Source organism: Rhynchophorus ferrugineus, unplaced genomic scaffold, assembly GCF_030347505.1.
Source record: "Rhynchophorus ferrugineus isolate W39M unplaced genomic scaffold, kcgeb_rfMv2 rfM8, whole genome shotgun sequence".
In the NCBI taxonomy this organism is placed as follows: domain Eukaryota; kingdom Metazoa; phylum Arthropoda; class Insecta; order Coleoptera; family Curculionidae; genus Rhynchophorus; species Rhynchophorus ferrugineus.
In genome coordinates, this window is record NW_027472587.1 from 20,944,476 (window position 1) to 20,959,477 (window position 15,002).

At 36.7% G+C, this 15,002-nt stretch overlaps 1 protein-coding gene across 2 annotated transcripts in view; it reads right to left on the reverse strand.

Moving 5' to 3' along the window:
* fus (epithelial splicing regulatory protein fusilli) overlaps positions 1–15,002 on the reverse strand; it is a 58,708-nt gene that overhangs the window by 14,325 nt on the left and 29,381 nt on the right. For both annotated transcript variants that reach the window (XM_076412936.1, XM_076412935.1), the window contains exons 2-7: positions 11,647–11,870; positions 10,452–10,621; positions 8,844–8,933; positions 7,742–7,796; positions 4,533–4,643; positions 1,170–2,065 (exon numbers count right to left, since the gene is read on the reverse strand). In XM_076412936.1, the coding sequence (XP_076269051.1) occupies positions 1,170–2,065; positions 4,533–4,643; positions 7,742–7,796; positions 8,844–8,933; positions 10,452–10,621; positions 11,647–11,870 (1,546 nt within the window). The remainder of the gene's footprint in view (positions 1–1,169; positions 2,066–4,532; positions 4,644–7,741; positions 7,797–8,843; positions 8,934–10,451; positions 10,622–11,646; positions 11,871–15,002) is intronic.

Below are 15,002 nucleotides of genomic sequence, written 5' to 3' on the forward strand. Positions count from 1 at the left end.
CCATCCCCTTTGCGTTGATCAGATGCAAAAACTATTTATTTTTCCTGTTCGTAAGTCTTGGTGCTGGTTCCGAGAAAAGAAATGCGATTTATCGTGATGTTGTATCGAAAAAAACAGTCCTTTCCGAGATCTCTCTGGATGTATTTAATTGCCGGTCTATCAAAGTTGATGATATCCCTCAGAATTAGTTTACACCAAGAAAAAGCTTTTCCCCGATCTAGATGATGATTTAAATGAGATAAAAATGACAGTATGTATCCCCAGATTACTACAAATCGCACCACTTTTCGCTAAACCTATTATAACACCGTTTTGAACACATTAAAATAGTTCCTACATCTTTTAGACCTGGTAAAAGTGAAATATGACACCAATTACGAGTTAGTTTCACTGAAAACTGCATTACATATATAAGGTGTTTGTTTTAACGGAGTGACAGAACAGCTAGACGGTAAATAATTGTTTGGATTGATGATTTCTTCCACTCACTACAAAAGAAAATGTTGAAAGAGTGAAATAGATGCGGTAATAAGATCAGAAAAAGCAAAAAAATCTATGACAAGAACTAAGAAACGTCCAGACAGGTAAAAGAGAGAGAGAAAATACTGATAGAGAAAAATGGAGAAAAGATTATCTTGTAGGTACGAAGTGTCCGAATCCCTGTCAGAAAATTAAATAAAAGTTGGACATTAACAGAATGACAGAGAATAATTTTTGGAATAAAGAAACACGAGATGGGAAATGTGGAATGACTACAAAACAAAATGTTGGAAACAAATAGGATTAGACGTTGGAAAGGGTAAGATAGATATGCTAAGATAAGATGAGAAAAAAAAACAGAAAGTCTAAGGTAAAGATCCAGACAAGTCTAGATAGATAAAGAGAGAGAAAATCTTCTCCTATATATCTTCGAAAATAATGATATGGTGAAGAGATGAGATATTCTCCTATATATCTCGGAAACATCATCAACAATTTTCAAACAAAAAACTATTTTGATTTAACCTAAACTGAACGTTCTATCACTACAACAGAATGTGTTAAAAGCTCTAAGGAGCTGTTGATGTCTTGGTGACGCTGGTTTTCGTGGTGGTGACGCTTCACTGTTACCAGGTCTCGTCCGAACAAAAAAATGAATAAAAAACTGATACCAGTTCCTCGACACTTACCTCCGGTGAGTACCAGACTCATATCCTCGCCGGAACACTGGAACACCTCGATGTACCTCTGCTTCTTGCCGAACACCATGTACCTGTGGTGCTTGTGCTGCGCGGCGGCGAAGGCCGACGCCTCCGAGTCCATCTGGATGAAGGCCTCGCCGCTCGGCTGACCCTGGGCGTTGTACACCATGTGCACTCCCTGGAACACGATACTCTTCGCGTGCTCCCCCAGGAAGTCCAGGATGTGCTCCACCTGCGCCTCGTACGGCAGGCCCCGCAGTCGGACGCAGTCCTTGCGCGTGCCCGACGTGATGACGTGCTGCGGCAACAGGTGGAAGCCAGGGGCGGGCAGCGGCGGCAGTGGCGGTGGGGCGGCCTGGGCGGTCGAGGGCGGCTCCTGCAGCGACCGGTTCAGCACCTGCTGTACCTCCGCGGTGGTCGAGCGGAACAGTTCGATGTATCGCGAGCCGATGACGTCCCTGTGCTTGGAGAGGGCGCGGGGGGCGTCGGCCTCGTCGGCGAAGAGCACGAAGGCGTCGCCGGTGGCGCGACCGTCGCGTTTACGGACGAAGAGCACTCCCTCGGAACCGTCCAGGACCGTGCAGGAGTTGTCGCCGGACGCGAAGAAGTCCAGCACCTGCTGGGCGGTGCAGTCGTAGGGGAGGCCGCGCATGCGCACTATGACGGCGGCGCCGCGACTGAGGAAGGTCAGCGCCTCGCCGCTGCTCCCTCCCGCCACGGCCAGGAAGTCCCTGCCGCTGCCCAGGTACACTTCGATGTAGCGCTGGTCGATGTGGTGCTTGTGTCTGCGCAGGGCCATGTCTCGGTGCTCTTGGGATTCGAAACGTACTAGTGCCTCGCCATTACGACGGCCCATATTCGATAAACACAATGCGACGCCTCCTCTGAAACACAAACACACGTAAATGTAATTTTTACATCTGCACGCTTTATTCAGACTAGTTTGTAAGAAGCATACCTCCTTCAACAAGGTTTGGTGACTATCTACAAACACTTAAACCTATTTCGGTTGGAGTTCCACAAGGTAGTGCCTTGGGACCATTTCTATATCTGCTCTATACTGCTGATATCCCAACAACAAAAGAAACAGTACTTGGAACATTCGCTAACGACATAGTTATAATGGCAAAAGATGTATCTAGGCTATAGAACAAGTATAAGTCGCGGTCAACAAGATCTACAAGTGGACTAGCGACTGGAAAATACAGCTTAATAGCTACAAATCCATCCATGTTAATTTTGCATTGATGCATGCGCGATTCCTCAAGCAGAATCAGCTAAATACCTCGAAATATATCTCGATAATAGGTTAAACTGGAAATATCATGTGAGACAACAAGCAGAGCAGATTAGACTCAAAGTTAAGCAACTGTACCGATTAGTCGGGAGATACTCTCAACTTGATCTAAAATCAAAGAGATTGGTTTATCAGTCAATCCTAAAGACTATTTGGACCTATGGGGTGCGAATATGGGGTTGCACTAATACATCAAACCAACTAGTAATCCAACGCACCGAAGACAAAGTTCTACGGTTAATGCTTATCGCTACGTGACCAACGATAGGCTGTTCAAAATGTTACCAAAGCAACTTACTGTTCCCTGAACTGAACTGAACTATATATATATATATATATATATATATATATATATATATATATATATATATATATATATATATATATATATATACTGACTACAAAAATTGATACTTGATACATTGACGTTCAACAGGTTCAAAAAGCGATCATCAACCGTCAAAAATTGTCCCAAACTGGAAGGAATTGTTCACCAACAGCTACTTCCAATAGCTTAAACGAGCAACATCTCGAAGTGTATAATAAAAAGCTGTCGTCTCATCCACTACGACCACAAACTTCTTCAAAGTCTCGTTAAAAACTGCGACAGTATAGTCCAGACATAGAACCCTGAGAGCGTCACTTACTTCGACCTTGGCAAAAGCCTGTCGCAAAAATTAAGACGATTTTAAAAGAACCCTGTAAAAGTCATTTGATTCAATTGTTCAATCAGAAATCAGAGAAGTTTTTTAGCAATGGTACCATGGTTTTATCACTACATAGTATAAAACAAAGTCGCCTTTTCTGTCCCTATATCCCTATGTGCGCTTAAATCTTTAAAACTACGCAACGGATTTTGATGCGGTTTTTTTCAATAGATAGAGTGATTCAAGAGGAAGGTTTATATGTATAATACATGCATAATATACTAAGGCAACATTGCTAATTTTAGAGGTTTCTAACGTGATGTCGTAAATTAACCTATTTTTTTAGGCTTATTTAGCAATTAGCAAAAACGCTGCCTAACCCTACGAGTTAGATCAAATTAATATACTACAGTATTGTACACCATAAAAAGGTCTACAAAAAAGTCCGTGATGGTATATGTTTATCTTTTAGGGATAACCCACATTAACCATTTTTATTGTTTACTTTTTACGTGAGAAAATGGCTTATTTACGAAGCTATTTTAAGCAATACGGCATTAATCCTTATCGAATTAAGTACCTTAAATACAGTGTGCAATTAATATAGATCAATATGGTTCCGCATGTAAATTAAACAAATATTTTCGGAGATATTACAAATTTAAAATTTGCGTTTAAAAATGTGTAATATAATAAAAATTGTATGAATCTAGATATTCCAAAGATAGCAGGAAATCTTCATAGTAAGTATAGGGGAATAGGAATTGTTTTACTCCAAATTTAATGCGTGCAGGCCAAGGGCAGTAATGAATGAACCAAAAATACTGGATCGATTTTAATCATGTTTTCATTGAGTGACATAGGCATATATATTTTATGCCCGTGCAAAGTCGGGGCGGGCCGCTATGTTTTTATATACAACGTTCATATTTTTTCTGTAGTGTATTTAATTTAGTATCAGCATTGCACCCGTGCGAAGCCGGGGCGGGTCGCTAGTCAAAAAAAAAACGAGGAAACATTTTCGATAATAATGAAGCATATATGGTTTAAATGTTTAAATAACAAAAACGCTATAATTGTTTTCCAAAAAAAGTCCCAATAACTATATTAATATAACAAAACAGATCTATAAAATAACGAAAAATAATATGGAACAAATTTCAAAAGAAGAAAAAAAACAAGGAAAATGCCTTAGTGATATCAGACTAGTGTTAGACGCTTCAAAGAGACCTTCCAGAGTCTCCTCACAAGCGAAAATGTACTCACTGGGAAAAAGAAAAGGTTTCAGCGTGTGCTACTGAAGTTATATTAGGATTCAGCCAACCCAAGGCATAAATATGACGTTACCGAACCTAAACAGCTAATTGGTACCTGAAAAGAATATAAAAACCAGAAAAATCAACTTACTTGGCAACGTTTAGTCCCCTAAAAAATTTGGCAATGTCCTGATCACTGCTCTGCCAGGGAAGGCCCCTAGCTCTAACCACGCAATTGTTATCTATCTCATCGTCTTTCGATCTGAAATCATAGAGAAACAACCGTCAGTCGTGTGGACACGCAGGCGCACTATATACAACATGTACACGTTCGAATTTCCAAAGTTTATATAAAATCATATCGTCTCTTGATGCACGATCTTCGTAACAGCTAATCTCTGCTTAATTATCAATGATTAGGTTATCGTAGCGAGTGTAAATACTCTACTTTATCTGTCCAAGAAGCCATCATTATTTTATTTATTATGGTGATGTCTATTGATACCGGGACGAAACGAAATGTTTCTCTTTCCTTCGGAGATGTCCGTCGGCGATATGTTTGGTAATAATTTATTTTTGGTGTAACACAACTAGAAAACTATAGTGATAAATCCTTCACCATATCATCGTATTTTTTTAAATTTCACTACTGTCTCGTTATATTAAAGATGTTCCGCGTTTTTAAATAAATACGCGACAAGAAAGGACGCGTGATAAGTTTTTATAAAATAAATTTTGATTTGAAACGATACGCAGTTAATAATTTAAAAAATAATAATTATATAATATTATAAATTATATTAAAAAATAATAATTATATATTCTTATAAATATGTTGGATACGTGGTGTATAAACATAGTGATGTTTTTTTGTTTTATGATAATATTATGGTTTATTTTTTTTTTAGTTTCTTGAGTAATATAATAACAGACACTAGTGATAATTCCTTCGCCATATCATCACAATTTTTTTAGAAAATTATAGAGTTTTTTTGTAATTCTTGGTATTGTACTGTTTATATTAATCGAACAGTCCTAGCGGTTTTCTAACGATCACACGCTGAAGTACAAACCAGATTTGCCTCTGTGCGAGTTGGGTCTAGTTCGAAGCGCACTTGTTCTTATTGGCCAATATGTTTGTCATTTTACGATGATAAACCTACGTTACATCATCGGATTCTTCACGCGACAGTCTCCGGTGTCTTTCATCACTATATCGGTCGCAGGTTAAGTGACGAGGACGTCGTCAGTCACGAAAGATGACCACTCACCGATATCACCATGGAAAACTGTATCTTGCACTACAGTACTGGCACTAGCGATACGAAGGGAATGAAGAGAGAGCTCAACACTACCCAACGGCACACAGCTGGATCGAGAACTGAAGTAGAAGAAACACGAAAGAAGATAAGGGGAAAAAAGAGAACTCAACTATCGCCGTTTCGATTTCCCCGCGGTGAAGCAAGAGAGACAACCTCAGTGTAGTCGATATATCACGTCTTGTTATCGTTTATAGTGGGGGCAAGTAATGTCAATTATTTCGATTGGATTTTGGTTCGAATATTGCCGATAACAACGGTTCTACTTCTGTTTACAAGGCGATAACGCCTTACCATTGTCCCGCTTTGATTCTCCACGAAGAATTCCGCCGAGTTTTTTTTTTCGATACCACTGATCGCGTGACCTATTCGCGCGGTTATCTTGGCGTTAGACCATCATCAGGAACCAGCGCCGGCCGCTCGGAGACGAACAAGTCGGGCGGAACCACTGTGTGATCACCCTGTAACCAACCCGAACTGGATTTTGTTTGTTAACCACTCGAAATATATACATTAATGTCGTATTATAATGATATTGGGATAAGAACACTTGAGAATTTAAAAATAAACTATTTATTGATAACGAAACGACGAAAATTGTCTCCGTCCCTCCAGCGGCAGTTCCAGCGTCACCCCATTGATCGACAACGACCATTATCCAGTCAGACGTAAAGCACAAGGACTATTATCAACCACAGATACTTTTTTGATACTTTATCGTTCATGATTTATTCAGTTGAATAATGCACAGACCCCTAATTATCATACGCGAACGTATTTACCAGCCATCCTTTATATTCGCAGGGTTTTAACATAATTTAAAAAATGGCGAAGGAGCTTTTACTGTATTACTCCGAAAATAAAACGGAACCGACACAGTGTTACCCGGATTTCGTTTTAATTTTTATTAAAACCATAAATATATTATAAAATACTGTATCATTACGCCACTTAACAACGTTTAACAGGAAAATAATTAAAATAACAAGATATGGCGAAGGCGTTATCACCGTGTTACCCAAAATAATAAATATAAATCTCGACAAAACGTTTATGTACTTGTCGAGTGTGTGTGTTTCGTAATGTGATTTTGTTTTATCACCTCATGACACGTATGTATATTCTCGCAATAATCGGTAACCGTTATGTTTTTTTTTAAATTAATTTTAATTAAATTAACAGTAAAGCCATTAGTACACTAATAATTCGGCCGCCTATTTGGGTGTATCATTGGTAAGTCCGATCCAGTGGATCATAAACATATAATAATGTAATAATAAATGGTGAAATTATAAAAATATAAAAAATAGTAGAGGTGCTATCAGTCTATGACCAAAAAAAAAACGCAGAAAATTAGCGATAAAACGTCTATTCTGTTAGTAAATAAAAATAAAAATTTATTAAATCATTGTTTCTATTATTATTATTTTGAAAAATATATCTACTTCGGCTACTAAACTATGGAGTTGTAAAATTTTAAAGTTGCAGAAAATACAGTGAAGGTACTTTTACTGGATTGTCAATATGTTTTAAAAAAAAAAAAATTGCTGAAACAATTGTAGATGTCATATATGTTACGGTATCAAAATGAGCGCGATTTAAACCCTATTTATTCTATTTAAAACAGGTTTAACTTTAGCAGGGTTGATAAAACTATCATCAGGCTTGATATTCAGTAACCAACGTAAGCATTATTTAAGTACTATGTTTGTCACCATTTTTCCAGAACAGTGCGTCCCTATTCGGGATATTTCTTGAGTTGTATTGTTTAAAGAGAAAAATGGCGAAGGTGCAACGTGTTCGTATTATAATTTAAAAATATATTCGGAAAATCGGTATAAGTATTTGTATATTTTGTAAAATTATCTAACTTTGAACCAATAATAACACTGTTGGCGATTGATATTCGTCAACTGACGTATGCATTCTTCGAATTTGTTACTTGTGCGATAGAATTTCGTCATAAAAAAATCGAATCGAACTAAATCGAGCAACCTACGACCGATATTACGAATCTAGATAAATAAAAGACGGTACTTACAGTATACCCGGTTCCAATACAAGGTTCACTCTCTCCAACAGTTCGAATCTATGACCTAGAAAAAAAATGGAAGAAAAACAAATAAGAAATGTCGTGTCTTATCGGCGGAACGGTACCTTATCGGGTACCAAACGGACCGGACTGTGTTTATGTTCCACATCGGTATTTACCTTTTTTTCGGGGGGGTTTCAGACTATGGAAAAACGCCACTCAAAACAACGCGATCCGCCGCTCTTGATAGGTGGCGACACCTTTTCGATTCGGACGAGGAAAACTGTACAATAGACATAAAAAACGGAGACCGAATGCGTACCTGGTTCATTAAACTTGCTGAGTTTTGCTAAAAAATCAGACCGGGCAAGAATCGCAGGAAAAATATGACTCGGTTTGGTCGTACGGCTCAGGCGACGTTGTCGCGCCTCCTCAATTTTCCCTAAAACCTCCGGTGATTTTTCCTCGACTTATTATTGACTAGTGAGTACCCGTAAACGACTAACTAGACGTTGCCGCACTTCCGCAAATATCCCTAACATCATCTCTGTACTCATTGTTCATTAGTAGATACCCACGAACAACTAATTAGATATAAACGACGATACTTTAGGATAAAAAGGTCCACGCTTTATCAAATCCGATATATACAGCAACATTTGACTCTAAATAGTTTACATAGTGGACAAACATTGGGCTTGTACACACAACCCGGCTAAAGCAAACACACACCGAGAGGGCAAATAACGAATTTATATTTCACTCAGGCATAAATAGAATTAGTAATCACATATTTTCAAAAAAAAATGTTCAACCCAATAGTTGATAGAAAACTGACAAACATATTAACTATAAATGAACCAGGTAACGGCAACGTTGTCATATCTACGTGGTTTTCTCAAAATCCCCGTCAAAAATTTCCGGTGAACATAAACACATAAAAAAGTACAACCTTGATAACAAACATGTTACTCAACAGTAAACTAAAGATTGTTTTATCGGAAATAAAATAAAAATATTAAAAATATATGGCGTATTGTTAATATTATTGCTGACTAGAGCGTTGTGCAATACCGATAATCGCGTTTAAATACCTAAAAGTACTACTCACCTTCCACTATCAGTCTTTGAATAATGTTCACCATGTCTTTCGCTTCTTTTTTGTAAAACTCATTATCACATTCTGGCTTTATTTGTAATACTGTAGGATTATTGTTAAGGAAACATTTTCACAAATATAGAAGGTTTAAATAAAGGGTTAATTATTATGTTGATGATTAAATACTAGTGGCAATAATGTTTTTTCAGTCATTAGTTCTGTTACTAAATATATCTAAAGAATTTTTAAAATATTGCTTTTCTAGCCCCTTATTCTTGCAGTCTTTTGATTATATCTAATGATCTGATCTGATTACTATCGAGAGGAATAATATATGGTGTATAAAACTGGCGGTGGCTCTAGGACTTTTCATCCAGACGATTTTTTATAGATTCACTCCCTTCTAACTCTATTACTACTTCCAAAACTTCTGTTGAACAATTTTTTTCAAGATTTTTTCTTTAATAGATAGTTTATATATTAATATTAATTATATTATATAGTTTTTTCTTTTGATAGTCTGTATATTTTTCATAATTCATTAGTTACAAGTATGGCGGTAAGTACTTGATAACATACATTTCTTAAATAACATAGAGAAGCTCTAAAAATTCCTTCGCAATATTGTCATATTTTACATTATTATTTTTATGTCACTCAAAGAATAATCCACGATTTAAAATCAAAAATATTTATATGAATAAAAAGAAGACAGAATTAGCTTTTGAGCAATATATAGAATATTGAAAAAAGTGATAAAAAAAGACGACTTGAACAAAATACAATTTAAAATCATTTTTCACATAATTAATATTTTTAAAATCACATACATATGATACTTGCAGGTATAGTTGAATTATAAATATAACGGTACCATTTTAAGATTTAATACTCATTTTTTAAAATATTCCTTCGCCATATTGTTACAATTTATTTTATTGGTTTTGTTATAGTTTCAGATACAGTTTAGTTGTAAAGATATAGAAATAGTAACATTAACGAATTTGTGGACGTTGTAGATATGATATATAAAGATATTAAAATGTTCTAAATCATTGAATTATATAATTTCTTGTAGTGTTCTTGTTTATGTAAGAGTTCTAGCTATTCTCGTTTTAGGAATGGCCCAGATTTGTATTCACACGACGTGTGGTTACTTGAAGGCACACTTGTTCTGTTCTTAAGAGCGTTGCGTCAAGATATTTAAAGTTGTATAGGTATTTTCACCATAAAATCAATGGACATAACAATGTTGAAACAAGTTTAGAAATATTTCTAAGCTCATTACCTCTTTCTGATTGAAATTAAGGTACACAAGCATCATTAGTACTTTCGGAGTTATAAAAATCAAATCAGGCATTATTTTCCTCGTGACTTGTATAATTGACTATAAAACAGTTTGAAACGGCTAGATGACCAATTAAACCGACCTAACAGTACTAAACCGCGTTCCACGCGCCATCTGTTAGCTATTAGGCGAGGTCCCACGCCGTTCAGCTGTCGCGACCGCTCGCCAGTACCGTTATCGGCCGTCAGACGGCACCGGTTGAAAGTCAACGTCGGCCAGAGACTGTTTCTATTTTATTTTGGTTTGAAGAATATGATTGGCGAAAAGGATACATTCTATCATCTCCGATACGCTGCCGGGAATTTCGTCCCTGTCCAGTAACGCAGCCACTTCCTTCCGAAGATCGTGAAAGGCGTTGTAGTAATTGGGTAGGTCGAGTTGCTTTCGCCAGGCTTCCGGATGGAGACATTGTCGGATGGGAAGTTGGCCGTCGGTCATCATCCTGAAAAGAAAGATCGATTTTCTATTAGCTGTTATTGGGCGGTAAACCTATTTGACGATCTAGAATATGATATCCACAAGATAAAGCCGTAAAACGTTTCTGGATGAGTTCCTTTAACGTCTTACCATCGTTCCAGAGGAATTTGGTTTTAAACAAAGTCTCCATAATCGATGAACATTCTACTATTATTCAAATCGCGATATAACTACTAAAACTATAAAAGAAAAATGAGGTTAGGACTGTTTCATGAATAAGGTAAGATCATTTATTAGAAGAACAACAACCAGTTGATTTTTTAGAATCACAAGTTATTCCGGTAACTACTTTGGCTCGTATAGTCCGTCCAATAAAACAACCATCGCAATGTGGCCGAACCAAATTTGACTTTCGGTTTACAACGTTTGCGGATTTATAATCTCCTATTGTAATATTAATGTTTTGAAGAATTTTGAAGCCATTTGGCAACATGTCCCATCAGTACCAATCGAAATCGAGTTGTATAGAGTGATTCGCCTAAATGTTCCTATGCATCAGACAGCTTTCTATCTCTCTTTAACTAGAATAAAATGAAAAGGAGAAAGCTCCGGTATAAAAGTAATTTTACATCTTTACAAACTGGTAATACGTTTGACGTCATCTATACCGTGTATTGGATCCTTTATTGGACGGATTATTGTAGAGTGCGAAAGATTTATGTTCACAGATATCTGTGTAATTGAAAAATGTGTGGAAAAAAATTCGATGTAAATGTAACAAGTCACAACCCTAACCTACAAACCATTATAATTGTATAATTAATTATAGTTTCAAGTCCTTCGATAATATTGGAATTAGATGCACTATAATGTTAAAATAAATTATATTTGATAATATTTTTGTTCCATTCTTTTATTTAGATTAGAACTTTGTTGAAGTGAAAGCCAAACCGATTAAAACTTCACACATCACTTCAGATGACGTGAGTTCACTGTTTCATTGCACGGACTATACAAAGAGTGAACTCTGACACAAACACCTGAACTCACCTGAAAGATGGGTTATGGGGATTGAGACTTAGGGAGGTGCAATAGTTCTCGAATTCGACGAGAGCCTCTTCTAGTCTTCGTCCGCTGGTCCTCACCACGTCGTCCGTCAATGTCGACTCGGCCAGCAATTGCTCGCCGATGATCACGTTTCCGTTGGCATCTCCGACACCATTTTGCGCGGACATTCCCGTGGGTCGTACTGGGTACTGCTGCACGCCGATAACCTGGAAGGAAGGAATCGTTCAGTTTATTCTTGAAGAATCACCTCATCACTGCTGCCGTCAACTATCATCTATTAATAGTGTACTGATTCTGAGCAAGTTGCGTCATTTAATTTATGTTTGGCAATCAGCCTCTCGAATTCTTACAAAAACGCCGAAAGAAAAATGGAAAGGCTTTATAAATACCACAGTAGCACCAGCACAAGTGACGCTGAACATGCAAGTCACCCAAAAAAGGTCGTCACGCCAGAAATGATCCATAAAATACATAATTGCCAATACTCTACCACAGACGCAACCACGTGACATCTTAAAAGAAGTTCTTAACACTGTTCAGCCGCAATCTTAAATAGTTTCGAAGAATACATCACAAAACACCAGAGACCAAGAAACAATCAAAACTGTCGGTTTCACCAGGTGAACGTGCACCAAAGAAAGACAAGTTATAAATATCGTTCCGCCCGGCGAATATTATTCCGAACTTTTGGACAGATATGATATCGATTTAAACTAAAAAAACAACTGCATTTGGCGAAGAAAACGTGTTACTCCATCGAGATAGTACACGGTGGAGTCACCATAGCAAGAATCTATCTATGAAGGTAAGAACTGCTTTGCCATCCCGCATATTATCCAGATTTAGCCTCACGCGACTATTTCCTGTTTTCAAACCTGAGTACAACCCTGACTAGATGGTAAGTAATGGTTTTTCTCAGATTATCAAACAGGACTCCTGTTTAGACAGTTTTTTTCAGACAGTATATTCAACGTCTTACGTGAATTGTATAGTAATAAAAACAATTATACTGCACCTAACCGACTAACAAACCCAACAACCTTCGATCATTCAACATAAAATGGCCACAGGCGCACGAAGGCTGTTTACTTAGTTATCTAACGTAACGGCGAGGAAAAAACTGGGTTATGGTTCGCCCGCTAAAAGTTCGCATGCAAAACGAACGTCTAGCGAAGAAAAAAAGCGACCAAACTTTACCAAGACCAGCCGCTGCGCCTAAAAAATAGTCGAAGTAGACTATGTCGGATTTCGTTTGTCTTTTTTTTCCCGTCGCGTGTACCTACATCTCTTGATTTTTAATATAAACCGTTTTTATTTTTATTTATTTGATTCATAAAACCCTTATTTCTTAATTGAAAGATATTCTATAGTTTATTCAAAATAATAGTGAACTGACGTCATCAGGCTGTCGAAGGTGTTGTCTATCGAATTATCCTACAACGTTTGTTCTCCAGGTCATCAAACGTCTGTAAAATTCTTGCAAACAATAACAATTTCAGGTTATAAACCGGCAAACATTGTTTTATTTATTTTAATCAAGTAGTATCAAGCTGATGCGGCAACATTGAAACGTTTTGACGTCATAGATTTAGGTGACGTAAGTTCACTGTTTTATTGAACGTTCACTGTTCACTGAAATACCAAAAATAAGAAACGCCAAAGATATATAGTATAATAAAACATATTTGCTACAGTAATATGAATTTTTTGTTTATAATGTGATATTGCTAAATATGTAAATTGAGATGATATAGAGTTGCCACATATTTTTCTTGATATAGATTTTAAACATTTTCGTTGAATAATAACTAATGATTTTCATGATAAAATGTCAGAATTATTATGTTAAGAATATAAATGTCAAGCGTATGACATATTTTTTATTTAGAAATGTTATTGGATTGATGATATTTTCAATACAATAAAACAAAAAGATAGAATTCTAATAGATTCTATTAATTAAGATACTAAATAAATGTGAAATGAAAAGATAGAAACACCAAATATATATATAGTGGAATAAAACGTATTTGCTACAATACCATCTATGTTTGATGTCATTATATTAATAATTATTGTTACATTTCCAGTTTCTCTGCGTTACGTATAATGAGATGTTATTCTAGATGGTCGAAATTATATTAAATGGTCATGAAATATTAATAAGGGTATATAAAGTCCATTTTTAATGACAAAACATTATCATTTATATGTATAGCTACGTCATTCAACGTTTCGTTATATATATTTATAATATTAGGTGCTTGCGTGTATTTTAAACATCTATTGGTGAAAATACCGATTATCAATACCTTAACGACCTTAAAAATGGGGATAACTAACAATCGTCGGTTTTGGTTTCAACTTTTAGGGTAAATTAGATGGCTCGGTGAATGGAGGTAAAACGAAATGAAACAGCGGTGTTTACATTATGCGACCGTTATTTATTGAAGTAATATAAAATTGTGGAAGATACAAAATAGATAAAACTGATGGCAGCGGTGTTACCTGGTAACGAGATCTGGGCAGTCGATAGTGGCACGGCTAAACCAAACGATGGTCGAATACTGAATGATTGGAAATACCCTTCAATAACATCCCAGATAAACGTCTCGGGGTTGCCAGCTATTCGTTATCGGCTTCTAGTTGGCGCTGCATTGATTATATTTCTGGGTATTTTGTAGACCGTTATTCCACTATGTAAAATTCGACATTCCTCAAGTTCGCTACAAACTATTTAAAGGTGTAGATCTTGATGCCAATGACAGTAAACGGCCTGGAGGACTAAAGTTGTTCGAAGATCGTGAATTATTGGATAAAAATCGAACTGAAGCTTCCATAGAACTTTCAGACAGCTTAACAGTTGATGACTAAATGTTTTCAGAAGATTATGTGGATGAAGAGCCAAAGGAGGGGGAACTGAAACCGAAAAGCTTTATTTTAGCGGTTTCGTCGTTTGTCAGACAAAAAATAAAAGTTTTCTGTAACGTATTGCAACTACTACGACATCAACCATCAGAAATTATAGACTAGTCCAGGACATCTACAAAGAAGGGAAATATGTATAGTCGTAGTCTTGCTGTGCATATGGTGGCTTCAACCAGGTGTAGTGTAGTACCACCTGATACAAGCCCAAGGACGCTGTTACTGCAGATATCTCCTGACGTTATTTGATTAAATTAAATGACATCCTTGAAAGACAACGCTCTTGCATGACCACGCTCAGCCACACATTATACTCACCAGACCTAGCACCTATTAATTAACAATTGTTTAGATCGATGCAGCTTGGTTTGACTGGTATATAGTTTCGAAATGCTGAAGAAATGCGAGGATGT